Raw genomic sequence first — 27,204 nt, forward strand, 5'->3', positions numbered from 1 at the left:
GGGGGTGTCAGCTTGGGGAGCACTGAGCCACAGGTCCCCGAGCGCAAGGATGGCAGTTGCCAAGGTGAAAAAGCTTCCCATCCCCAGATGGGACAAAGCCATGTTCCCGCCATGCTTATGCTGGAAAGATTTTATATTCTTCACCATACTCATTAGATTGTCATGGGACCCCTTAGAGTAGGGAATCTTCCTCCTGGGTTCCATCAACTTGTTTATTAAAATATTTTTGCTAATTACTGCCAAATAATTTGTTTCCTCAGTAATCCTTCGTGTTTTATTTTATGCATTTACATCCATTATTTGGAGAAGGGATCCATACAGGCTTCACCAGGCTTCCAAAGGGTCCTTGTCACAGAGGGAGCTGGAATGCGTTGACCCATTTCAAAGGGGAGATGATTGAGGCTTTAGAAAGGTCTGAGACTGGAGAACAAGCGTGGTGGAGTCTGGACCAGATACTGGAAGAGTTTCTGGTCTGGTGTTCGAAGCTTGATCACTCCAAGCTCCATTTTGATGCTGATGCTGATGATTTAAAATATAAATTTTGCCAGGAAAAAAAAAAGATAAATCATGAGTGTTTCAGAGACCCAGAGACTCCCTGAGGGTTCCTGGGAGCTTGGTGCTCTGAGCTGCATCTTCCATCCTGCCTTTAAGTGTGAATAAATTGGGGAGCCCATGAACCCCAACCCCAACCTTGCTTCACTACCAGGGAAAACCAGATTCCACTTGGCAAATTCCACTTTCCGGAGTCTCTGATTTGGTCTAAAGGCAAATCCCCTGTTCCAAGAGGGAGGAGAAAAACCTTTGAAAGATGGTGAAAAAGACCCGAGGCATATTCAGCATCAAACAGGCTCCTTACAAAACAGCCTTTTGATGAGCTAAGTGTAAATGAATCAGAAACATATGAATTGAATTTCCCCTGAATCCCCTTGAGGCTCTGGCAATTAAGAAAGGAAGCTGCTAGCCCTGGGGGACCAGGGGTTGGCTCGGCTTGGTGGGGACTGGGAGCAGCCCACCCTGGTGACCCAATACCACCTGTCTGCCTGATGGCGACCCCGGCGAGCCTGCGGCTGCCAGGAGAGCTGCCTCCTTCCTCAGGTCCAACCCAGACCCACTTAAATGGTCGTGAGCAAGTGACTTATGACCCCCCTCACTTGACCTCAGTTTCCCCATACGGCAAATGGACACATAGCCTGCCCCAGACACCTGCATTTTCGGCAGTGGTGATGGGCTTGGGGTTATCTACATCCTTTTACTTTGTTCTCCCCATGACCAAGATGCTGCATTTATTCAAAGTCAGTAAAGCACCTACTATGTGATATGGACCGTGATGGACACTATAGATGCAAAGATAAAAACGAAGAGGTTCTGCCCTCGAACAGTGAGGGCACATAGGTAAAACGTAAGACAGTCTGAGGAGGGAAGGTCTGCCAGCAAATGGCATTGAGGGTAGAGTCGGTGATCACCAGGTTCTAGTTTTAGAATGTTGAGACCAGCTCGTCCAACTCGCCTTACAAGGGCAGAACATAAACCTGGAAGAGGGAAGGGACGGTAAATGGCAGAGCCAAGATGTGAGTGAGGATGCGTCAGACTAGAATTGAGAATTAATGGATGCTCAGAATCAGGGACCAGTAGTTCTGGGGCTGGGACTGCTCTGACTCGGAGGTCAGTCTGTGCCAGAATTAAGAGTCAACCTTTAGCTGGGGAAGAGTCTCCGCATTAAAGCAAAGGACTCCCAGGAAAATCCGACACCGGAACCTTTGCCTCATTAATCTACTGAGCTAAAAGGCCACAAATGACACACAACAGCAAGAAAATTGGTCCCATTCAACTCCCATAAAGGAGCCATATAATGGCCCATGAGGCACAAAGGGGGATTCTAGTGGCAGAAAAGAAGCCAAATGAAAGGAAAGCTTTCTTTTCTGCCTATTTGGAAACTGTTTCCTAGAATCATTTATAGATTAATGGCCATTAATGAAGCAAATGAGAGATCTTGATACAGAGAGCTAAATGTGACATCACAGGTGCCATTGAGCCTTGGTCGGATGAAAGCCAGGGCCCGAGTACGGCATCCTCCCAAAGGAGCGTGGGTGCTACCTTGAAGTGCAAGGATAAATAAGGCACATTTGTCACAAATGCAGGGCCGAAGGGTCCCTCACAATCCATGGCTGTGGGAATCCTTTAGCATGGTTTCCACTAAGGGTAATCATGACTGATGAGTTGCTCCCCTTCTCAGCTGAGCTGGCTCCTTCCATGTCTCCATTAACTGGTCAACCCACTCGTGGGCTGGTCCTTCTGGTCCCTCAGTTACTTCACTGGTCCTTCTCCAGCCTTGGCCATTATGGCTAGCTCCATGACCTTGCTCCAAAGACCTTCACTACTGATCCGGGCTATTTCAAGGACCTCTGGTGACTTTTCAGCTTACAAGAATATAACCTGGTCAGTTCTATCTCTTAATACTGATTTATGATCAGGAAAAAAATAACAAAAAAAAAATGGGATTAATGCCTTCATGGAAGCATGGTGGCTGGGTGGGTAAATCTAGCTTGTGGCCACTCTTCTCCCACGTGGAAGCTCCTAGTTTTCCTTGTAGAAAAATCACCAGGACATGTATACATATGTTGTATTTAACTTATACTTTAACATATTTAACATGTATTGGTCAACCTGCCATCTGGGGGAGGGGTTGGGGGGAAAAAGGGGAAAAATTGGAACAAAAGGTTTTGCAATTGTCAATGCTGAAAAATTACCCATACATATATCTTGTAAATAAAAAATTATAATTTTTAAAAAGGGGGGAAAAAGAAAAATCACCAGGGAGCAGAGTAGGAGATGGTCCTTGCATATGCACTTTCTGGCCTGATTCGGCTTTCTTTGGACCACCAGAAAGTTCTGTATTATTCCCTTGTACCAGAGCTTCAGTCACACATGGCTGGTCATGTCTTGGATTAAAACCAGGCGGGAAAGACTGCAAATGCTCTGGAGTAGAGGGAAAGGCCAATCCAAGCTTCACTTTACTCACCTGCAATGCCAACTAACCAAGGAGAGTGGTTGGGAGGCTGCTCTTGGAAACTAGCAGAGCCTGGGGGCTGACCATCATTCCTCCTGCACCTTCCATCTCTCCAGTGCCATCCTTAATGCAATTTATCTAAAGGAATCCTTCATTAAACAGTACATTGTCATCTGACTTTGTCATGGGCCTCTGAATTACATACAACTATTCTTCAGAGACTGTTGTGCTTTATGACTTGAGCCCATAGCACATCATTGGAAGGCTACTGAAATAAAAAAGGTGGATCTTTCTCCACGAAGAAACTTGGGGTCATCACCATAAGGCCAGATATTTGGTGATGAATTTTTTCGCCACGGCAACCCTTCGATGAAATTCTAACTGAGGGTCGATTATTGCATAAATCTTGAAAGCCGAGGGGTGGGACAGGGTCTGGAGGTGAAATACCCAGCAAGGAGTATTTTGGTAGGGTCAAAGGAAAAAATAAACAGAAACCATGTTATGTCAAGAGCAACTGTATACCGTCGGATTAATGGAGGAATCGAATAAAGAGTTCCTGACAGATCACAAAGCTGATATAGCGAAATAAAGTTATACGTGCCTTGAGGAGACGGAGGATTGAGGAAAGGGAGCTTGACTTTCCCAATATCTGTAAAGCAGAGACAGCCAACAAATTCTTGACTCTCTTGGCTGATAATTTCATTCTTCAGAAGGTGGAGAAAGCAAAATGGGGAAGCACTATCCTTGAAGTGATTGTGAACAATGAGGACAAATTGACTGGTAAAACAGAACTGACAGGAACCTTGGGAGGCAGTGACCATGGGATATTGGAGTGAATTTGTGACTGATAATGAAGGGAACACCCTGAATACCCTAGACTTTGAGAGAGTGGATTTCACAGTTAGAGCTAAGAAAGGTCAAATTCCAATGACTGGCCTTGTCTTCCCTGGCGGGTATAATAGATGCTCCTTCCTTACCTTTTCCTTACCTTCAGTACCTTGGATTCTTTACCTCTTCCATGATTTTGCTCATCTTCTCCTCCCTAGTGAGCTTCCCTAGATCCCCCTACTCATTAATGCTCTCTGCACCTCACGTTGTTATGCTGTATATTTTTTGTTTACATGTTCTGTCTAGTAGAATGTAAGTTTGAGGGGAAGGACTTTTTCATTTATTTTTTGTCTCTGTACTCCCAGTGCCTCGCCGAGTGACTCGCCCATAGTAGGCAGTTAGTAAATGGTCACTGATTTGGATTGAACTAAAGCAGCTCTAAAGGAAAGAGAGTTATCCAAGAAAGGCATTTCCATATGGAGTCACACCCAATTCTAATATGGAAGAAAAAGAGAAGGCCCATGTAGCTGCACTGGGAGCTCATCCATAAACCCGTATGTTTGAAGGAAAACTCTAAAGCTAAAATCCATTATGACAATAGGCAATCACAAAATCATTATCACAATAGGCTTTATCATCAAAAGATAATAAGTCTTTTTTTAATAGGGGGCAAGAGAACATCTCCTGACTGACCACAGAGAAAAAGTGGAATGACTAAAGTATGATGCTGTTTTTCTTTTTCTCTATCAAGAATAACTTTCAGGCTAGCAAAGATGGGACGGGATTGAAGGTTTTCAGAGAATTGAAATATGAGATAAGGAAGGGGAAGAGAAGAAACAGCAGATGGTCCTTAGGCCTGAACAGAGTTAATCTTCAAGCACCCAAATTACCCTGAATGTTAGTGCTGAACTTCTGTCAGTGATATTTGAGGAATTGTGGAAGTGGGAAAGGTGCCCAAAGTTTGAATGAAAGCAAATATTGTTCCAGTTTTTGTTGTTCAGCTATTCCAGTGTCTGACTCTTCTGTGACACCATTTTGGCATTTTCTAAGCAAGGATGCTGGAGTGGCTTTGCCATTCCCCTCTGCAGCTCATTTTACAGACGAGAAAACCGAGGCAAACCGAGTGAAATGATTTGTCCAGAGCCAAACCATCAGTAAGTGTCTGAGGCCAGAGTTGAATTCAGGTCCTCCTGACTTTAGGCAGATATTTTAAAGGATAGGCCAGTGAACTCGACTTTAACTCCAGAAAAATTCTAGAGACTGATCAAGAGCAAATTGTTGCCTTTTAAAGATAATGTATACCTATCCAAAGAAGTCCATAGAGTCCAAAGATGCATCTTAGTAAGACTTTTGACCAGTTTATTATCATATTTCTGTGGATGAAATGGGAAGACGTGGACTGAATGCTAATAAGAAGTGGTTAAATCACCAGACCCAGAGAATGTTGATTGAAAGATTATCATCAGCTTGGAAGTCTTTAGTGGAGTGCCTCAAGGCTCTGTATTCCACCCCGGCTCTGTTCAATAGTTTAATAAATGACTCACTTTATATTAATTAAATTTAAAATTAATTTATATTAATAAATGACTTAAGTGAGCAAATATGTAGAAGACAGGGATATAGGAGACACTCCATTGCATGATAGAATTGGGGTCCAAAAAGATCTTGAGATGCTGGAACGATAAGTGGGCTAAAGATAATATGAAATTTAATACACATGATTCCATGGATTCAGCAAATAGCTGCAGCTACAGGATGGAGGAAATGGGTTAGAAAGCAGCTCATGTGAAAATGATTAAGGGCTCTGTGGACCATAGCTTAATAGGAGTCGGTCGTGGGATTCACCCTCTAGAAGAGACTGCATTAATGCAGGGAGGTACAGGGCAAGAGCAGGGGCGGGGATGGCCCTGCCTCTCTCTGTCCTGGTCAGGTCATTTATGGAGTTCTGTGTTCAGTTCAGGACACCAGCTGTTAGCGGGGATATTGAAACCTTGTCCAGAAGAGGGGAGAGACTGGAAATCATGCCCCCTGGAAGGAACTGGATGTTATATGGGAGGCAGGCTGCATAATTATTGCTTTTTGAGCATTTGAAGAACTGTTATAGAAACTGCCTTATGACCTTACTTAGCTTCAGAGGGCAAGGGAGTGACTCAGGAAGTGCCTAGAAAAAAGAGAATGTACATTTATTAATTATCAACTATGTGCTAAGCACTTTATAAATATACAGCATAAATATAAATATATGCTAAGCACTTTATGAATCTGTGGCAGCGAGGTGGTACGTGGGTACAGTGCTGGACCTGGAGTTTGGAAGGTCTGAGTTCAAATCCTACTTCAGACACTTACTAGCTGGGTGACCCTGGGCAAGTCACTTCACCCCTGCCAGTCACCTTGCAAATATTATCTCATTTGATCTTCACAGGAACTTGGAGGTAGGTGCCATTTATTATCCCCATTTTACAGTTGAGGAAATAAGGCAGACAAAAGTCAAGTGACTTACTCAGGATCACAGTTCATACGTGTCTGAGGCTGGATTTGACTCCCTACTCATCTCCACCTCCCAGAGCCCTCTCTTCCTTCAAGACACAACTCAAGTACCACATTCTACAGAATGTCTTCCACGATTCCTCCTTCCCTCTCCTTGCAGCTGCTACCTCATCTCCCTACCTTAATCTTACATTTATTCTCTTTATATTTCTTCTGTCTACCCCTAAATGTGCCCCATCCCGGCATCCAGATTGTAAACTTACAAATAAGAATGATCTCCTTCCCTAGTAGGAACTTTTTAAATGCATATTTATTGAATGATTGAAATCACAAAGAGGCAACTAGAACTGCCCCAAAAAGTAGCAGGACGTTGTTTCAGATTTTGGATGGCCACTTGTCAGGGAGGCTCCAGAGGGATGGACTAGATGACCTGGAGGTCCTTGTTTTCCAACTCTTAACAATCTGTGGCTCTGATTGAACAATGAGACGCAATGGATTTCAATTTGTAGGAGGATATTTAAAATCAATTTCCTGGAATATAAACTAAAAGATCAATGTCCTGGTGCATTACCTAGTTGATATTGATGACTTATAGATAATGACATAATCCCCTTTAAATCTGCAAGGGGGGCTTGTGATGTAATGATTTTCAGGCTGTCATTCAGCCTCCCCTCCGTCTGAGGTAGGAATTGCACATCGTTATCTACTTTTTGCAAAAGAGCAAATTGAGACTGAGTTTCCAGAGGCACAGAGCGAGTGAGATTTGAATCCAAGCCTTCTTGATATCGTTTCTGTGCCAGGAGGTCCAGGGAGTGCTACCAGGGCGGACTGAGCAAGCCCCTGGTCACTCAGGGAGGAGACCCGGCCAGAAGCCTTCCTCGGGTGACCGGCGAGCTGGGCTGGCCGCCGCCTTTCCGGAGGGATTGGCCCAGAAGTAGGTCTTGCTCCTGCCCGGTCTGCGAGTCTGTGATGGAAACCTCTGCTGGGAACAGACAATGTGGGGGAATGAAAGTGCAAAAATAAGTCATGGGACTGGCCCCATTTTGTGGTTCTGACTGAGCCAGAGGGAGCTTTGCCTCTTCCCGGGCACATGATCTCACTCGGGCAGCCGGGCTGGGACAGAACAGAAGTCTCTCGTCCTGCCATCATTACACGACAAACCACACGGTCCTTAAGACCCTTTCCTTCTCCCTTCCCAACTCCCCCCCCCCCCACACACACACACTCCTGGCCCTTTGGAAGATAATTGCTTCTCTTGTCATTTGAGAATTTGGTGACTTTTTAAGTCTTTATTGACTTTTATATTATTTATATTCATTGTAAAAGTCACTTTCCAATGGCTCTCCCCCTTTCCTTGTCCTCCGCCTGCCCACTCCCTCCCCACATAACGGACCCTGCTAGGTCTGTCTGAGGTGGCGTGGACAAGTGGGCCTCCCGGCCACCTCTGACGGGGCCTCCTGGCCAGGGAAATACTCGGTCCAGCTGGGCTCGGTCTCAGCCAGAGGAGGTTCCCGGCCCTGAGCGGCCGTCACTAACACAGGGCAGTTACCCCTCCCCACTGCAGCTCCCCAGCAGTTTCCATATGTTCCAGGTCGTCCTAGGAAGTTAACTGGGAATTTGGGGGGAAGCTTTGCAGAAGTCACACATGAGGACGCAAGGAAAGTTTAGAAAGTCGGAAATGCATAAAATAAATGTCTAGAATTGGGGAAGGGCAGCGCATTTTATCTTTTAGTGCCGTAATAATTTGGGCTACTTCCTGTTCCAAAGGGAGGGCCAACATGTTTTACATGGATTTTCCAGCTCCCCGGGGCCCGATATTCCCCATCCTCCTACTGGGGATAGAAAAGGATCTTTGGCAACAAGGAGGTAAATCTGGGACCCGCGTCCTGGTCAGACGGAGCTCACGGCTGGAATATGCGTCGGGAGGGTCCATGGAGTCCCAGCCCACCCCCTTCCCCCAGGGAGGAGGCAGAAGCCTTTAGGCTGTAGAAGTCTCAGCATCTCACCCGAGTTCTCAAACTTCCCGGATGTTTTTTAATGATAGCGTTTTATTTTCAAACCACACGCATGGGTAATTGTTCGGCATTGACCCCACAGCTGGTTTTATCCCTTTACGTTCCACAGGTTAACATATGTTGTATTTCTTTCCCTCTGCATCAGTCCCCATGACTTTTCCCGGGAGGTTTTGCGTAGTCTCCCTTTGGTTTGGCTCTGTTGCTCCAACCCTAACCCAAGCTGTCTGTCTGTCTGTCTGTCTGTCTATCCATCTGTCTGTCTGTCTGTCTGTCTGTCTGTCCGTCTGTCCGTCTGTCTGTCTGTCCGTCTGTCTGTCTCTCCGCCTGTCCGTCCGCCTGTCCGTCCGTCCGCCCGCCCGCCCGCCTGCAGAACGACTCGTGGGGGAAGCAGTACTCCTACGCCCTCTTCAAGGCCATGAGCCACATGCTCTGCATCGGCTACGGGAAGCAGGCGCCCATGGGCATGTCGGACGTCTGGCTCACCATGCTCAGCATGATCGTGGGCGCCACCTGCTACGCCATGTTCATCGGCCACGCGACCGCCCTCATCCAGTCGCTGGACTCCTCGAGGCGCCAGTACCAGGAGAAGGTAAGGGGGGGCTGGGCTCGGGGGGTCCCGGTCACTGGGGAGGAGAGGCGGTGGGGGCCGCCCGCTGCCCTGGAGCCCGGAGGACGGCGGGGATTAGCCCCATTTTTGCAAAGGTGATGGCTGGGAAAGGGGCTCTGGTCAGGGCGTCCTAAAGCGGGATTTATGTGCCCGCCTGCTTCCCTTCCTTCCGGCGGGGTTCGGTGGGACGCGGTGCCCAAGCAGTCTGGGGAAAATCTGGGGGACCCTCCCCGGCGGGCCAGGAGTCGGGCCCTCGCAAGTGTTTCCTAGACCTCCCCGGCCACGGCCGAGCTGCCCCACAGCCAAACAGTGAGCAGGGTGGGGCCTAGGACAGGATCTCGGGGTGGGGAGGGGGAGAGCAGGAACCATCCCCCCAGTGAGAACCACAAAGGACGAGTCCGGATTGTGGGAACTCGGGATCCCGAGCCAAGAAGTGAGGCCTGTGTCTGAAGGCAGAGGGTGTGGGGGCTAACCTGGTGTTAGATGAAGGTGACTGGAGGAGTGAAGGAAGCATGAAGGCCCAGGATGACCCAGACTGAGCCCCCTCCTCGGACACCGGGGGGGGGGCGGGGGAAGTGACGCTCTGCCAGGGCAGTGACATGGGGGGCGGGGGGTGAAGAAAAAGCTATGGGACCAAAAAGGGGGAAATCTGGTGACTGTGGGCGGGGGCTAAGGGGGAGCCTTCGGGCCGTGAGGGGCTGAGCCCGACGTGAGGCAGGGTCTCCGCGGGGGTGTGCCGGACCCCCGGACGTTCCACACGCACAAGTCCCTGCCTTGGGAGAGCCTGCGGCCTAACGCGGGGCGTGAGCAGCCTGCCGCGGCCTGACACAGGGCCACTAAGGCAGGGATGCTAGGAAGGGATGGGGGGGCGGAGACACAGCGGTCCTCGGCACGGGCGGTGGAGATCCCTGCGGGCCCAGGGCCGCTCTGGGGGCCAGAGGCAGTTCCTGCCCTCAGAGAGCTGCCGTGTAAGGGGGGTGGCGGCGGGCGAGCGGCCAGGAGCGAGACAGACCCGCCCGGATGGGGGGTCTCGGGAGAGGCCCTGGGAGGGAAGGGCCGGCCAGGAAAGGCTCCTCAACCAGGTCCCTTGGAACGGACCTTGAAGGAAGCCCACGGGGCATGAAGAGGGAGAGTGTGCAAATGGGAAAAGGAGGCCTGGGGGTGGGACACCTGGAGGTGAGCTCTGCCAGCCGAGCTCACAGAAGGGAGAAAAGGTATCGGAAATATTGGAAGAGACCCGATGGTGAAGGGCTTTCTGTCTGATCCTGGAGCTGGGAGGGGGTCAGGGATCGGAAAGGGAGGGACCCTGGAAGTCATCGATCCGAGCCTTTCATTTCACAGATAAGGAAACCCCTCCGGATGGTTAAGTGATGTCCAAAATCCTAGTTTGGAAGGTTTGGAAACAGAATTCAAACTCGGGCTCTTTGCCTTCAAGTCCCAGACTCCTTTGATCATAGCACCCCGACTCCAAGGCTGGAAGCCAGGTTAGAGCCGAGGCGCAGAGAGCCTTGCACACAAAGGGCCGTATTCGCAGATGTAAAGTCCTTCCTCCGTGAGGGGCCCCCATCCCTTCTGCCCCACCATGCCCTCTCCCCAAATGGAGGGACCGAGGCCGGGGAAAGCGCGGGCCCAGTAACAGGCGGCAGAGAAGGCCCCAGCTCTCTCAGCTGCCTCTCCAGAGGCCCGGGTGACTTTGTCTGCCCTGGCGGTGGCTGCATTAATATTCATGGCAAATTATTGCTCAGCTCCCTCCCCTTCCCTTGCTCAACCTTGACCTGCCCCAGCAGAATACGGAACAGCAGCCGAAGTCCTGCTGCTATAGAAGGAGGGACCCTGGTAGGGGCGGGGACCCCTCCTCAGCCCCTGTGGGCGGCCCCTCCTCAGCCCCTGTGGGCGGCCCCTCCTCAGCCCCTGTGGGCGGCCCCTCCTCAGCCCCTGTGGGCGGCCCCTCCTCAGCCCCTGTGTGCGGGGACCCATCCTCAGCCCCTGTGCGGGGACCCCTCCTCAGCCCCTGTGTGCGGCCCCTCCTCAGCCCCTGTGCGGGGACCCCTCCTCAGCCCCTGTGTGCGGCCCCTCCTCAGCCCCTGTGCGGGGACCCCTCCTCAGCCCCTGTGTGCGGCCCCTCCTCAGCCCCTGTGCGGGGACCCCTCCTCAGCCCCTGTGCGGGGACCCCTCCTCAGCCCTTGTGCGGGGACCCCTCCTCAGCCTCTGTGTGCGGCCCCTCCTCAGCCCCTGTGGGCGGCCCCTCCTCAGCCCCTGTGCGGGGACCCATCCTCAGCCCCTGTGCGGGGACCCCTCCTCAGCCCCTGTGTGCGGCCCCTCCTCAGCCCCTGTGCGGGGACCCCTCCTCAGCCCCTGTGCGGGGACCCCTCCTCAGCCCTTGTGCGGGGACCCCTCCTCAGCCTCTGTGTGCGGCCCCTCCTCAGCCCCTGTGGGCGGCCCCTCCTCAGCCCCTGTGCGGGGACCCATCCTCAGCCCCTGTGCGGGGACCCCTCCTCAGCCCCTGTGTGCGGCCCCTCCTCAGCCCCTGTGCGGGGACCCCTCCTCAGCCCCTGTGTGCGGCCCCTCCTCAGCCCCTGTGTGCGGCCCTCTTGTCCCAGCTACGTTTCCAGGAGACAGAAGTCAGAGCAGGGAGAGAGCCCTGTGGGAGGGGGCAGCCAGAGAAGCCGCCTTGGAAGGCAGAACTTGCTCAGGCAGGTCCTTGATAGGTTGAGGATGGGGCCGTCTGGTGTGCCCGTAGTGGGCTGAGAACGAGGTCATCCCGTGGGCCCTTGGGGGGTTGAGGATGGAGTTATTCAGTAGATTTTTGCGGGTTGAGAATGGGATCATCGGGTGGGCCCTTTCTGGGCTAAGGATGGGGTCACCTGGCAGGCCCTTGGGGGGTTGAGGATGGGATTATTCGTTAGATCCTTGGAGGGCTGAGGATGGGATCATCTGGAGGCCGTCTGGCTCTTGACCAGAGAGGAGGCTACTTGTAGGGTCTTTTCCTCCTGGTTCTTGGCACATGTAGGCTCTAGATAAATATTCACTCCCTTCCCTTCTCTTCTGCCCTCCTGCCGCATGGCCCACACCTGTTCGGGGGATGCCCTAAGCAGCCTTCAGCAAAACGTCTGTTAAAAGAAACCGCTTCTTATCCCACCAGTCTCCCAATGTCAATGACAAAGACCCTCTCAGACCACAGAGGCTCGTCTGTGACTGTTTGGGGGCCAGTCTGTGGCCAGGATCAGGGGACGCTGCTCAGAACCGGAGTCAGTCCGTGCAGGAATTGAGGGGGGCGGTCAGGCCGTGGCAAACTTCTGACGGTGTGAGGTTAGGTCCAAAATCCCTCTGTGACTGGGAGTGGGGAACCGTTAAATGGGCTAAGATCGAGGCTAGTCTGTGGTCCCTATAAAGGGTGTGGCGGGGTCCGCTCCAAAAGCTGGTTGTTAAATTTTCAGCGTCAACATTTACACCTAGAAATCAACAAGTACCAGGTATTTGACTCAGGCTTGGCTTATTGTTTTGTTGGTTGTCCAGATTTTAGACAAAATATTACTCTTAATGGTATGTTGTATGTCCACCCTTGCCCCAATATCTGATTGTCAAACATTTCCCAGCATTCCCCTGGGTAGGGGTCGGTCCGGCATTAGAAGTAGGGAGGGAGCGGGGGCGGCTCAGCTGGAGAAGGCTCTGTGCGAGGGGCAGGGACAGAGCTGTCATTTTCTGTGACATCATTTACCCCGAACAGGGCTCGTGCCCATGACCTTGGCCTTCTTAGCTCTGTGGGGGGAGGGTGGGGCGGTCTGGGGCGGCCGTCGGAGTGGGAGGGGCTGAGAGCCGCCGAGGGGACCCCCCCCAATGTCCCTGCGTCGTCCCCACCTCCGCAGCGTTCTCATGAGCATCCCGGACTCTCCCAGGCCGACCCCAAAGAGGGCACCAGCCGGGGCAGGGAGACTCGGCCCTGATTCCTTCTGGTGTCCGGCGGGGACCTGGCCAGAGAGAAGGCCGCGGGGCTGGCCCGGGGCTCCCGTCCGTGGCCAGGGGCTTTCTGTCTCGGAGCCTCGTGGGGAGAGCCGGGATCTGGGACAGGAGGACGCGGGCGGGACAGGACCCAGATAAGTCCTGGTTATAGAGCTGAGAACCGGCTGTGGGCCGCTGCTCTTGTAACGGTCACAATTAATTCTGGCAGTGCGGGTGTGACATCAGTGCGCCCTGCGGACAACACGCAGCTCCCTCTGCCGGGCCCCAGTTCGGCTCCGTGGCCTTCCTGGCTGCCCCTTCGGGGGGTCCGCTCTCCCACCGCACTCCTCATTCTGCCTCCACACAAGTGGCTGCCTCAGGGAACACAGAGACCCTCCAGGACCCCTCTGCAGCCCCGCCCCAACCCCCCAAAATCACCCCACCCCAGCCTCCCAAAATCACCCCGCCCTAGTCTCCCAAAATCACCCCACCCCAGCCCCCTGAAATCACCCCGCCCCAACCCCCCAAAATCACCCCGCCCTAGTCTCCCAAAATCACCCCACCCCAGCCCCCCGAAATCACCCCGCCCTAGTCTCCCAAAATCACCCCACCCCAGCCCCCCAAAATCACCCCGCCCTAGTCTCCCAAAATCACCCCACCCTAGCCCCCTGAAATCACCCCGTCCCAGCCCCCCGAAATCACCCCACCCCAGCCCCCTGAAATCACCCCGCCCCAACCCCCCAAAATCACCCCGCCCTAGTCTCCCAAAATCACCCCACCCCAGCCCCCCGAAATCACCCCGCCCTAGTCTCCCAAAATCACCCCACCCCAGCCCCCTGAAATCACCCCGTCCCAGCCCCCCGAAATCACCCCATCCCAGCCCCCTGAAATCACCCCGCCCTAGTCTCCAAAATCACCCCCCCCAGCCCCCCAAAATCACCCCGCCCTAGTCTCCCAAAATCACCCCACCCCAGCCCCCCGAAATCACCCCACCCCAGCCCCCCAAAATCACCCCACCCTAGTCTCCCGCCTCCTTTCCATTCTCTCCTTTGTCATCTCCCTCCTCGACCCTAAGGGAACGGCAGCTCCTGAAGGCAGGGACCGTTTGGGTTCTGCCTTTGTATCCACTGTTTGTTCCATGTTTGTCTAACGAACGAGAGAGTGAGTTCTTAGTTGGGCAGCGAGGAAGTAACAGACCCCGACGTTACAGCTGCGGCCATGGCGTCCGCGCTGGGACGAGGACCAACTTGAGAATTTATGGCGCTTTGCATGTGGGAGGAGACGGGCTCCTCAGGTGGAAGGGGACCAAGCAGACTCTCTCCCAAGGGGTCTCCATTTTCTTCCTTACCCACGAACTGCCTTTGGTGGAAGGGGACCCTGCAATGGTCCTTGACCCATGATCCCCGTTCATTCCCATGTCACTCTGGTTCTTTTCTCCTCTTTCCTCCTTTCTTCTCTTCTTTCTTTTCCTCTCCCCTCCTCTCTCTCTTCTCCTTTCCTCTCCTCTTTTCCTCTCTCCTCCTTTCTTCTCCTCTTCCATCCTTTCTTCTCTTCTCTCTTCTTCTCCTTTCTCCTCTTTTCCTCTTCTCTCTTCTTTCTTCTTCTCTTCTTTCCTTTCTCTTCTTCTCCCCTCTCCTTTCTTCTCCTCTCCATCCCTCTCTTCTCTCTTCTTTTCCTCTCTTCCTTTCTTCTCCTCTTTCTTCTTCTTCTTCTCCTTTCTCCTCCTTTCCTCTTCTCTCATCTCTCTTCTTCTCCCCTCTTCTCTCTTTTCTTCTCCTCTTCTTTCCTTTTTCTTCTTCTCCCCTCTCCTTTCTTCTCCTCTTCTCTCCTCCATCCCTCTCTTCTCTCTTCTTTTCCTCTTTCTTCCTTCTCACTTCTCCTTTTCCTCCTTTCCTCTTCTCTCTTCTCCTCCCCTCTCTCTCCTTTCTTCTCCTCTTCTCTCCTCCATCCCTCTCTTCTCTCTTCTTTTCCTCTCTCTTCCTTTTTTCTCACTTCTCCTCCTTTTCCTCCTTTCCTCTTCTCTCTTCTCCTCCCCTCTTCTCTCCTTTCTTCTCTCTTCTTTCCTCCATCCCTCTCTCTCTCTCTCTTCTTTTCCTCTCTCTTCCTTTCTTCTCTCTTTTCTTCTCTCTTCTTCTCCTTTCCTCTTCTCTCTTCTCCTCCTCTCTTCTCTCCTTTCTTCTCCTCTTCTCTCCTCCATCCCTTTCTTCTCTCTTCTTTTCCTCTCTCTTCCTTTCTTCTCACTTCTCCTCCTTTTCCTCCTTTCCTCTTCTCTCTTCTCTCCCCTCTTCTCTCCTTTCTTCTCCTCTTCTTTCCTCCATCCTCTCTTCTCTCTTCTTTTCCTCTCTCTTCCTTTCTTCTCCTCTTTCTTCTCTCTTCTTTCCTTTCTCTTCTCTCTTCTCCTCCTCTCTTCTCCTTTCTTCTTTTCCTCTTCTCTCCTCCATCCCTTTCTTCTCTCTTCTTTTCCTCTCTCTTCCTTTCTTCTCACTTCTCCTCCTTTTCCTCCTTTCCTCTTCTCTCTTCTCCTCCCCTCTTCTCTCCTTTCTTCTCCTCTTCTTTCCTCCATCCCTCTCTTCTCTCTTCTTTTCCTCTCTCTTCCTTTCTTCTCCTCTTTCTTCTCTCTTCTCTTTTCTTCTCTGTTTCTCTCTCCCACCTCCCTCATCCATCTCTCAGACCCGCCCCAGGGCTCCCCGCTCTCCCTTGGCTGCCCCCGTGACCTCTGCCCCCTCTCTCTCCGGCCCAGTACAAGCAGGTGGAACAGTACATGTCCTTCCACAAACTGCCCCCGGACACCCGCCAGCGCATCCACGACTACTACGAGCACCGCTACCAGGGCAAGATGTTTGACGAGGAGAGCATCCTGGGCGAGCTGAGCGAGCCGCTGCGGGAGGTGAGCCGGTCACGGAGGGAGGAGCGCTGGGAGGCAGGGGCCCGTGAGCCGCCCTCACCGACACTCCTTCCAGGGCCTACAAAGGGGAGGGGGTGGGGGGAGCTGCAGTCTCTGTTTCCCTGCGGGGCGCTCACTATTTCTCTCCCGTGTCTCCCCCTCCCCTCCTTCCCTCTCCCTTGCCTTCGCTGGCGCCCCCCTGGCCAACCCCCCGCCTGCTCCCTGACCTCTGGCCCGACCCCCTCCTCGCCTCTGACCGCGCAGGAGATTATCAACTTTAACTGCCGGAAGCTGGTGGCCTCCATGCCCCTCTTCGCCAACGCGGACCCCAACTTTGTGACGTCCATGCTGACGAAGCTGCGGTTCGAGGTCTTCCAGCCGGGCGACTACATCATCCGAGAGGGCACCATTGGCAAGAAGATGTACTTCATCCAGCACGGCGTGGTCAGCGTCCTCACCAAGGGCAACAAGGAGACCAAGCTGGCGGACGGCTCCTACTTCGGGGGTACGTGGGGCCGGTCCCTAGTGCGGGGCAGCCTTCGGGGAAGGGTTAGGACAACCCTCGGGGGTAGGGGCGGAGGGGGAGAAACGGGCAGTTACTGCCCAGCGCAGGGAGAGCCGAGGTAACCGGGGTCCCGTGAAGGCAGGGCCAGAGGGCAGAAATGGAAGGGGAGGAGGGCAGTGCCATCCTCTGGGTCAGACAGTATCAATACTCGCTATTTTTTAAATATTGTAACTCAATTGTATTTTTTCTTTTGTTTTTTCCCCTGAGGCACTTGGGGTTAAGTGACTTGCCCAGAGTCACACAGCCAGGAGATGTTAAGTGTCTGGGGGCAGATTTGAACTGGGGTCCTCCTGATTCCGGGCTGGTGCTCCATCCACTGAACCACCTAGAAATATTAATATTAATTTTCTATCCCTTCCACCTCTTCACTAACTATTGACTAAGAAAAAGAAAAACAGAATTCTTGTGAGCAAGTATGTCAAGCAAAAACCAAGCCCCTGCATTAGCCATGGCTGGAAATGTCTCATTCTGCACCGAGAGCCCAACTTCCCTTCCCTGTCGGGAGGTGGGCAGCCTGCTTCATCGCGGGTCTTCCGGCCTCACGGCTGCTCAGGATATTGCTTAGAATCAAATCGCTTTCTATTTGCAATATTGCTATTCTGTAAAATATTCACCCGGTTCTGCTCGCTTCCCCCCGCCTCGGTTCATACGCGACTTCCCAGTTTTCCCAAACCATCTTCGGTAATTTTATTTTTGACAGCACCGTAGTATTCCTTCAGATTCCCATATTCCTATACTTCGCTCAGCCGGTCCCCGTCGATGGGTCCCCCCGCAGATCCCAGTTCTCTGCCAGTTCCAAAAGAGCAAACACCAATATTTGCGTCCGTGTGGGTTCTTCTCCTCTTTCTTTGGTCCCTTTGCCTGGTGGAATCTCCGTGTCCGAGGAGATGCCCCATTAGTGACTTTCCGGGGACAATTACAAATTGCCTTCTGGAAACTGCCCCGATCCCCAGCTCTGCCCACCGCCCGCCGACGGGCCGGTTCTCCCTCCCGTGACGTCCTCCGGCTGGTCAGTGCATTAGTCTGAGTTCTTAAAACCCGGAGCCACAACCGAGGCTTCATGTAAAGTGCCCCGAACCAGAGCCGCTGACGGCCCTCGGCGCCCCTCGTCCAGCCGGATCGCCCATCTCCCCCTCTTTTGGCTTGCAGAGATATGTCTGCTGACCCGCGGGCGGCGCACGGCCAGCGTCCGGGCCGACACCTACTGCCGCTTGTACTCCTTGTCCGTGGACAACTTCAACGAGGTCCTGGAGGAATATCCCATGATGCGCCGGGCCTTTGAGACTGTGGCCTTGGACCGGCTGGACCGCATCGGTGAGTGGGGGCAGAAGGGAGTGGGGAGGGACGAGAGACTCTCACGGAAGACAGGGGAGAACGGGGGCCCGACCGGGATGGGGACTTGCCGCGGGTCCCGTACGGGAGGCAGGCCGGGCTTTGCCAGTTCCCGAGACGGAGCATTTGTCCCTAATTCTTCATGCCCCCCAGCTCTTTCCCTCTGCCCAGGGTCACCCATATGTCCCCCGTGTCCCTTCGTGCTGGCCCACCCAGTCTCGCCCCCTCCTCCCGAGGGCAGTCCCAGACGCTCACCCTTGCATACCCAGCTCCCGGGGCACCGGGGCCGGCTCCCGGGACACAAAACCTGCTGACCATCCCTCCTTCCCTCCTTCTGCTCCCTTCAGGCAAGAAAAACTCCATCCTTCTGCACAAAGTCCAACACGACCTCAACTCAGGAGTCTTTAACTACCAGGAGAACGAGATCATCCAACAGATCGTGCAGCACGACCGAGAAATGGCGCACTGCGCACACCACGTCCAGTCGGCCGCGGCCTCCACGCCCACGCCGGTCATCTGGACGCCCCTGATCCAGGCTCCGCTGCAGGCGGCCGCGGCCACCACCTCCGTGGCCATCGCCCTCACCCACCACCCGCGCCTCCCTGCCGCCATCTTCCGGCCCCCGACTGGGGCCGGCTCCGGGCTGGGCTCGCTGGCTCCCGGCCAGACCCCGAGGCACCTGAAGCGTCTCCACTCCCTGATCCCCTCTGCGCTGGGCTCCCCGGCCAGCACCCCGTCCCAGCTGGACACGCCGTCCTCGTCCTCCTTCCACATCCAGCAGCTGGCCGGCTTCTCGGCCCCGGCGGGGCTGAGCCCCTTCTCCTCGGCGAGCTCCCCGCCCGCCGGTCCCGGGCCGCCCGCTCCGGGGGCCTGCGGCTCTCCGCTGGAGACCGCCTCGGCGGCTCCCCCCACTCCGGCCGCCGCCGGCTTCGGCCACTTCCACAAGGCTTCGGGCGGCTCCCTCTCCTCCTCCGACTCCCCGTTGCTCACCCCCCTTCCCAGCCGCACCCGGTCCCCTCCCGGCACCCAAGTGCAGCCGTTGGCCGGGGCTGCGGGGGGCCTGGGCCTCCTGGAACACTTCCTGCCCCCTCCGGCCTCCGCCGGCTCGCCGTCCTCCAGCCCGGGGCAGCTGGTCCAACCTCCCGGAGCCTCCTCCCCAGCCTCCGTCCCACCAAGTGCATTAGGGATGTCGCCGATGCAGCCGGAGAGGCTGCCCTTTGCCATGGGGGCCTCCGGGGGGGTGTCCTCTATGGCCTTCACACCCAGAGGCCTCAGCCCCCCCAGTCAGAGCCCAGGCCCAGGGAGAACTTTCCAATGCGCCCCACCCCGGGCGTCGGGCTCCCACGGCTCCCTGCTCCTGCCCCCCGCCTCCAGCCCCCCGCCACAGATCCCCCAGCGCCGAGGAACCCCGCCTCTCGCCCCAGGCCGCCTCACACAGGACCTCAAGCTCATCTCAGCCTCTCAACCAGCCCTTCCTCAGGACGGGGCTCAGACGCTGCTGCGGGGCTCCCCTCACTCCTCAGGGGAGTCCGTGGCCGCCTTCCCACCTTTCCGGGGCGGGGGCGGGGGCTTTGGACCCCTCGGAAGGCCCTTTGGCACGGGCCCAGCCCAGAGGGTCACCTTGCCTCGGCAGACGTCCTCAGGTTCTTTGCCCCCACCCCCACCGTTGTTTGGGGCCGAAGCCGCCTCTCCGGGGGCCCCTCCCTGACTGCCGCCCCCCGGGGCCGAGAATCTACGGGGCTGGTGGGTGCCCCTGAGCCACCCGTCCGCTCCAAACTGCCTTCTAACCTATGAACTCGGGCTCTTGCTCTTGCCCCTGACCTTTCTTTTATGTTTCCCTTCTTTCTTCCTTCAGGTTTAACTGTGATTAGGAAAATAACAATAACAGTAATAATTATACTAACCCCCCACCCCGAAACCCTCTCCCACACTCACAGCCCGAGACAGGAAAGCTCCAGGCACTCCTAGGGCCGTACATTTGGGGGTCACTTGCTTTTATAGATTATTTTACCACTTGAGGAAAGGGGGGAGGGAGGGGCTGGGAGCCCCCGCGGGACTGCTGAGGAGTCGGGGCGGGGAGGGGGTCAGACACGTCCTGGGGAGCCAGACGGGGTCCAGGGTGGGAATGGCCCGGGGAAAACGTAGCCCCCTTCCTTGTTTTAGACCCGAGTGTCCACGGTCCCCGACCAGAGGGACCTGAGCTCCAGAGACTGAAGAGCGTCCCGCCCCCTCCCCAGCCTTCCCCCTGCCCTCCGCCCTCTGCGCCTCCCCGTGGGGAGGGGTCTGCTGGAGTCGGGGAGAGGGAGCTCCGCGCGGAGCGGGTCGGGGTCGGCCAGCCTAGCAATTTTCTACCACGAACCTATCGATATGTATATGTATGTATGTATGTATGAAGTGTACATGTAGAGCACCTAGCGCCTGTATAGCCATGTAGATACTGACAAAAACAGACACTTGCTGTAGTTCTAACCCAACAGTGCCTGGCAGCCCAGGCCATAGTGTACATAGGGCCCCCGGGCCCCCCGCCCAGCTTTGTACAGCCCCCTTCCCCAGAGCCGATGGCCCCAGGGCAGCACCCCTCCCCAGCCTCAGGGCAGGGAGACAGTGGTTACCTCCACCCACATCTCAGCAGGGACCCCTACCTAACCCCCCACTCCCCCGTCACTCGTGGAGCGCCCCCTCTTCGGGGAGTCGGATAATCTGGGTCTCAATCCCAGCTCTGCCGGTGACTCCCCGAAGGAAGGGGATGGGGTCCCTTCTTTCCCCTCCCCAAATGAGGGGATGGACTAGATGATCCCAAGGGTCTTCCCAGCTCCCAAATTCCAAGACTCTTCTCTCCAGGCCCTCTCTGCCCCAGTTTTATGGTGGGGAGTTGTTCTTGCCTGGGGACAGGGCTTCCAGCTGGATGGGCTTCAATGTCCTGCCTTGCTCCCCAGCAGCCCCCCGCCTGCCTGCCTCAATGAGGCAGAAACCCCCCAGCTAAAAGCACAGTGCCTCCCTGAGAGCGGAGGAATGGACAAAAAGCTGGAGGTCTGAGTGAGCCTTAAGGCCGGGGTCCCGGAGGGTTTCCTGCCCTGCCCGGGATCAGTCACCGCCCTAAATCCCAAGGAGCACGAAGTTGGAACTGTCCGGGGCTGGTGGTGCTGGGAAGGAGGCCTGCTGTCACCCGGAAGCCGAGGACGGACTCTTGGGGACACAAAATCTCCCCTGGCCGGTGGCTCCTCTCAAACGGCTTCCTTTCAATTCTTCACATGGCCTGTGTGCCCCCTCTGGGCTAGGTACTGGGGGACGTCACCCCATCCTCAGGAAACTCAGTGGTGATACCCAGAAAACTGGCGGGAAAGGCCAAGGGGAGCGGGAACACAGAAGCTGGGGGAGGGGGGTCCTGGGAGAAAAGGCCATTGTAGACTAGAAGGCTTCCAGGAAAGCGGGAGAGGAGGGGGCTTCAGCTGGCCTGTGAAAAGTGAAGCTGGGAGTGAGAAAGGGGGTTCCATATGGGGCAGAGGCAAGGGTGCAGTTAGGGAACCATGAGGAAACCCGATGGGGTGAGCTTTGGAGAACCCCCCACAGAAGCATGGATACGCAGGGTGGGCTTGGAAACTGGGGAGCTTCCCCCCGGGCAATCTGTTCTTGAGTCTGAATCCTGGATCGGAGAGTGTTAGAAGGAGAAGGAAACCTGGCCAACGTTCCAGGACGAGGACACAAGCACTGGCCCCAAGTCGTTGGAAGCGCTGATTAGCGGAAGGATCGGATCGGGGGTAGAATTGGGGTCTCTTGACTCCCTGTCCCAAAGGCAGCGGAGAGCCCTTGTGGTTCTGGAGCAGCAGAGGACAGCACAGACCTCCTTGCCCAGCCTCCAGTCCCGGTCTTCCCAAGGAGCCCAAGTGAGGAAGCCGCTCTCCCCGCCGGCGCTCCCGCCTCCCACCCTTAGGGAACCAGCCCGGGGGTCCTGCTCCCGGGGGCCGCTGTGGGGAGACTGTAGGTGCTTAATCAATGACTGACGGAGAAGAAACCAGCGCGGGGTGGGGGGCGTTTGCGGCTCTCCCCGTCCCGCGCTAAGTGAGTGTGTGAAGCAGCCTTTGCCCCAGAAATGGCCCCGAGACCTCCTACCTTATTAAGGTTCCTTATTCAGCCTCACCCCCAAGGGATCGGGACCGGGGAATTCTGGGTGAGAGAACTTGGACGTTTTAGTCACGAAGGAGAGAATGGGAGCCCGGGATGGACGGCGGAAGACTGGGAGAGAGAGCCTGGGAGCCCCGGGATGACCGGGGACTGTCTCAGAAGAAAGCCAGACCTTAGGTCAGAATCCCACCGACAGCCTGGCTTCCCATCGGGAGTTAGAGGGGCTTTGGAGGAGGGCTGGTCAACGAGGCTCCCCCCGTGTACATGAGTGCATCTGAAATGGGGGCATCCCTAGGATCCCGGGGGTCCTTGGGGGGGAGCGGCCAGGGAAGAAACACGGCGGGATGATGGGATGGGTGGAAGGGCCCCAGCCTCTCTAGGCCTTTAGCCGCATCCCCAACAATAACCTGTTCTGCGGAGGGGCCCAGTGAGGGAGGGAGTCTCCCTTGGCTCCGCTGGCCCGGAGGGCAGGGAAGGAGAGGTCGGGGGCTGCTGGGGGCGGGGCGGGGGGAAGGTCGGTCCTAGCCGGGCGCGACCCAACCCAGAGATCGTGGCTCCGGAAGCCTCCCCCTTCCTCGGACCCCGCTCCCCCTCCGAGCCCCAGGGCCGTGCCGGATGGAAAATCTGATTGGCCGGTTTGCTGTATGGTCAGGGACCTTTCCATGCAAAAAAAAAGAACAGTTTGCGGGGTGTGTGATCCCTGCCCCCCAGCACTGAGGGCTCAGCGGACTCTGCCTGGCTCCGGGGGGCTGAGTTAGGGGGCCCCAGGCCGGGCGGGAGGGGCTCCCAGGCCGGAGGAGAGGCTCAGCGCGGTCCGCCCCCCGGCTCGGTCCGCCTGGAAAGCGCGAGCTCTGCTCACCGGCAGGCTTCGGGCAAGCGGACCGAGCCCAGCGGGGGTTCGGGTGCTGATGCGGACCGAGGGTCCCGGGAGTTCCCTCCCAGCTCCGAGGTCGGGGGTCCGGCTGCGAGCTCCCGTTCCCACCCACGAACACCGAAGGGGGCTGTCTGCAGCCGCGCGAATAGGCTCTTAGAACGCCTTCAGCACCAGACAACAGATAAGGGGGGGTCTCAGGCGCAGGACCGGTCGCTCTGGGAAAGGTGGGGTTTTCTGGGGTGCGGGGGGGGAAGGGAGAGGGCTCGTTCCCAGTGCTCTCAAAACCGGGCCGCTGATGGAGGCTCCCGCGAACTCTGTCTACGAGCAGGGCGGGTGTCCCCAACGGGCAGGGCGGGAGAGAGAGCCGGAGAAGCAGCCGGTTGGACGGGGACTCGCCCCAGCCATGGGTCTCTTAAGCGTGCCGCCAAGGGGGCGAGGCGAGGCTCTCCCCCAGATCTGGTGGGACTGTGGGGGGCGGGTTCGGGGGGAGCCTCCAGGGCCACCTCTGGCCCCTGGCCCTCCCCTGGGGAGCGATCGGGGCTCCCACTCACCGAGGGCTTGTGGTGGAAAAGCTCGGGCTGGGGGAGGGGTGCCGTGGGGGCCCTGGACGCCCCATCTTCCTCACCCTCCCCCAGCCGCCCACTCACAACCCCAGGCGCCGTCCCTTCCCCCGCAGAGCTGGCCATTTTGGAATCTTCCACTTTTAAAAACAGAAAAACGGTGAATGCACCGGATTGTATATTTTATTTAAATAAAACAAAAACTTTCAGCAACCTCCTCTTACCCGGGGTCCTTTCTTGGAAGCAGGAGGTTGGGGGGAGGGGCTGGGCTGAGGATACGCAGGGGTGGGGCATTCGCTAGAGTCTGGAGCCAGGCTGTGGAGCGCTTCAAAGGCCAGACGGGAGAGAAGGGGGATCCCCGGGAGCTTGGGCAGCCTGGTGTGGTGGGCACGTGCCTGGCAGCTGCCAGGAATCTGGCTCCCGACAGAGGCTCTCCCCCAGTCGCCAAAGAGCCCTTAATTGCTAGCTCCAGTGACCTTTCCCCGGTCCTCCTCCTGCTGGGCCTTTCTGCAGATTTTCAGCTATGGATGCCCCGGGATACTCCCAGAGTCTGCTTCTAGGTCTGCTCCGCAGGTCCGTCCTTCTCCCACCCTGGAAGGGTGGGTGGTCTCCGAGCCTGAATCCCATCTCTCCTCCCCGCCCATCTCCGGGGCTGCTATGTTTGTTACCTTTCCACAGATACTTCTCAAAGCTTGCTATGTAGCTCCCATATTCCCCCGGGGCTCGAGTTCCACGTTCCCAGGGGGCTTTGGGACGCCTTCATCTATCCCGTCAGAACCTCCATCTCAACTTCTTCAAAACGGACCTCATTATTTCCTCCCACTCAGGCGCAGACCCTCATAACCCCCCATCTTTCCGTTCATCTACCTGATTCAAGTCTATTTCCAAATCATTCTCCACTCAGATATTACCTTAATCTTCCTAAAGCATAGGTTTAACCAGGTCTTCTCTCTATTAAAAAACAATCCATTGGTTCTTCCAGAATCTAATATAAAATCCTCTGCTTGGGTTTTTTAAGCTCTCATAAGCCGGGCCCTTCCCACCTTTCCAGTCTTCCTGACCGTAAGCCCCCCACTGTCCCACACACTCTGCAACCCCCTGCTCCTGCCTCCTGGTTGCTCCTCGCACACAGGGCCACAGGGCACTCGTCTTTTCACTAGTCTTTTCCTTTCCTCATCCCCAGGCCCAGAAATCTTTGCTTTCTCCTCCATGCTTCCTGGCTTTCTTCCAGCCTCAGCTCAAGCCCCACCTTCTGCAAGCAATCCTTCCCAGAACTCCTTAATCATAGTTCTGTCCCCCTGAGGTTATCTCCAAGTCATCCAGCTTTAAAGTACGCGGCTGCTTGTATCTCAAGAGTTAGGTTGTACTTGAGAGCAGAAACCTCCCCCTCCTCTGCAGCCCCAATGCTCAACGCAGCGCTTAGCGCATAGTAGGAGCTTCACGAACGCTGGCTGACTCCATCCTACACCTGCCCCTCCTTCCGACCTCCGCGTTTCTGCCAGTGGGACTATCCCCCCCCCCCCCAGTCACCCAAACTGAAAGCCGACTGTCGTATTTGAGAGACTCCCTTGTCTCACGTTGGACATCCTGTACCCGGCTCCTCCTTCCTCCCCCTCTTCCATTCACAGACCGGCACCTTGAGCTGTATCATGGCCTCCCTGAGACCATGGAAGTCGTCACCAGAGAACCGCTAAGTCTCCCAACTCCCCTTTCCGCGGTCCCCAGCAACCTCTCCGATCCACGCGTCTGACTGTATCCTCCTCCTTCCAAAATAGAAACCGTTCCCAGCTGCCTCTGGAAGAAATGTCCTAGCCTGGCACTTAAGGCCGCCACAGGCAGCCTCCCGGCGACCTTGCCCGCCTCGTTTCGGTCGGCTCGGGCAGGGCTGTATTGCTGGCTGCAGCTGCCGCGGCTTCGCCCGCTACCAGGATTTTGGAAACGGGTCCTCTCCCCACGAGGAGATGCATCCCATAAATCCAACTTTCAGAAGAATAAACTGGCATTTCCTTGGCTTTTAAAGCGGGCACATTTCCTCTGCTTATTTAAGCTTCACAACAATCCTGCGAGGCAGGTACTCCTGGCGCTGTTTCTCCCCATTTTACAGATGCCCAACGGGGAGGGTGAGTCGTCTCTGGTCACAGAGCTAGTTACCACTGACATGTTATGCTAATAATAATAATAGCAACAATAACATTAACAGTTTGCATTAATGCAGGGCTCACTTCTTGCCAGACACTGTGCTAAGCACTTGACAGTTATTATACTCATAATCTCCCCGGGAGGTATATCCCTATTTTACAAATAAAAAATTCAGACATGGATTAAGTGACTTGCTCCAGGGTCACACAGTTCATGTTTGAGGCCAGCTTTGAACTAGAGTCTCCATGACTCCACTAAGTCATACAATGGCTCAGCTCAAGTGCCATCTTCTCTGTGTAATTTTCCCGTACTTTCCCCACCCACTTTTTCTAGAGCATTTAATTTTCCCCAGAACACTTTATTAAAATGTATTACTTATTCTTGACATTCTTTTCTTTTTAAATTTTGAGTTCCAAATTCTGTCCTTCCCTCCCACCCTCTCCCTCTCCCACTGAGAAGACAATATCTCAATTTTACATGTGAAATCATGCAAAATATATTTCCATATTAGCCAGATTTTTTAAAAAAACAAGGAAAATGAAATAAGAAAATTATACTCTAATTTGCACTCAGAGTTCACCAGCTCTCTCTCTCTCTCTGGAAATAGATGGCATTTCTTCATCATAAGTCCTTTGAAATTATCCTGGATTATTGTATTGATCAGAGTATCTAAGTCTTTTAAAAATTTTTAATAAGAGATTATAATGTTCAAAATACATGTAAAGATAGTTTTCCAACATTCACTTTTGCAAAACCCCATGTTCCAAGTTTTCCTTCCTTCCTTCCCCCTCACCTCCTCCCCTAGACAAGCAAGTAATCCAATATAGGTTAAATATGTGCAATTCTTCTCTACATATTTCCACATTTATCATGCTGACAAGAAAAGACCAAAAAAGGGGGGAAAATGAGAGAGAGAGAAAAAAAGGGAGCAAACAACAACAAAAAATAGTGCAAATGCTATGTTGTGATCCGCACTCAGTCCCCACAGAACTCTCTGGGTGCAGATGGTTCTCTCCATTACAAGACCATTGGAACTGGCTTGAATCACCTCACTTGAAAAGAACCACGTCCATCAGAGTTGATCATCACGTAATTTTGTTGCCTCCGAGCACATTGTCCTCCTGGTTGAATAACTAAGTCTTTCATTCTTGATCATTATAACGTTGCTATTACTGTGCTCAGTGATCTCCCAGTTGTTCTCATTTTACTTTGCATCAGTTCATATAAGTCTTCCTAGGTTTTTTTTTATACATATACATATAGGTCTTTTTTTCTTTTTCTTTGACTTAGCGTAATGCCGGAGAAACTGAGGCAAGATAGACATCAGAGAGTTTTTAATAATTTATTTGAAAGGCAGAGATTTACTCGGACTAAATGGGTCCATGGTTTGGTCCCAGGGCTGAATGAGACTATCTTCTCCAAGAATCCAGCAAACAGGGAGTTCTCAATGACATAACACATACATGTGGCTCCATACACAGGAGTAGACTGAGGCAGGGGCAGAGTCAGAGTGCTAAGGGCAGGAATGGGACTCTGACAGGGTGGGGGAGGCACAGGGTGGGATTGGGAGAGGCATTCTGATAAGTAGGGAAGGGCTGGGGTCACGATGTCTAAGAGAGGTGTTTCTTTTTTGGATCATCATGATTAGGAGGGAGGGATGGTTTTGCAGGATTGAGCGGAATGATTAGAAACTGAGGCAGGACAATTTAGGGAAACTGAGGCAGAATAATTTAGGGAAACTGAGGTAGGACAATTTAGGGAAACTGAGACAGGACAATTTAGGGAAACTGAGGCAGGACAATTTAGGGAAACTGAGGCAGGGCAATTCAGGGAAACTGAGGCAGG

The 27,204-nt window shown here is 54.5% G+C and overlaps 1 protein-coding gene across 1 annotated transcript in view; it reads left to right on the forward strand.

The window, feature by feature from the left end:
• HCN4 (hyperpolarization activated cyclic nucleotide gated potassium channel 4) overlaps positions 1–23,433 on the forward strand; it is a 73,371-nt gene extending 49,938 nt beyond the window's left edge. Inside the window, exons 3-7 of the mRNA XM_051982331.1 lie at positions 8,708–8,926; positions 15,624–15,770; positions 16,032–16,272; positions 17,482–17,646; positions 18,012–23,433. Of these exons, the coding sequence (XP_051838291.1) occupies positions 8,708–8,926; positions 15,624–15,770; positions 16,032–16,272; positions 17,482–17,646; positions 18,012–19,372 (2,133 nt within the window). The 3' untranslated portion in view covers positions 19,373–23,433. The remainder of the gene's footprint in view (positions 1–8,707; positions 8,927–15,623; positions 15,771–16,031; positions 16,273–17,481; positions 17,647–18,011) is intronic.
• The last annotated feature ends 3,771 nt before the right edge of the window (positions 23,434–27,204 follow it).

This window comes from Antechinus flavipes, chromosome 2 (genome assembly GCF_016432865.1).
Source record: "Antechinus flavipes isolate AdamAnt ecotype Samford, QLD, Australia chromosome 2, AdamAnt_v2, whole genome shotgun sequence".
NCBI lineage: Eukaryota > Metazoa > Chordata > Mammalia > Dasyuromorphia > Dasyuridae > Antechinus > Antechinus flavipes.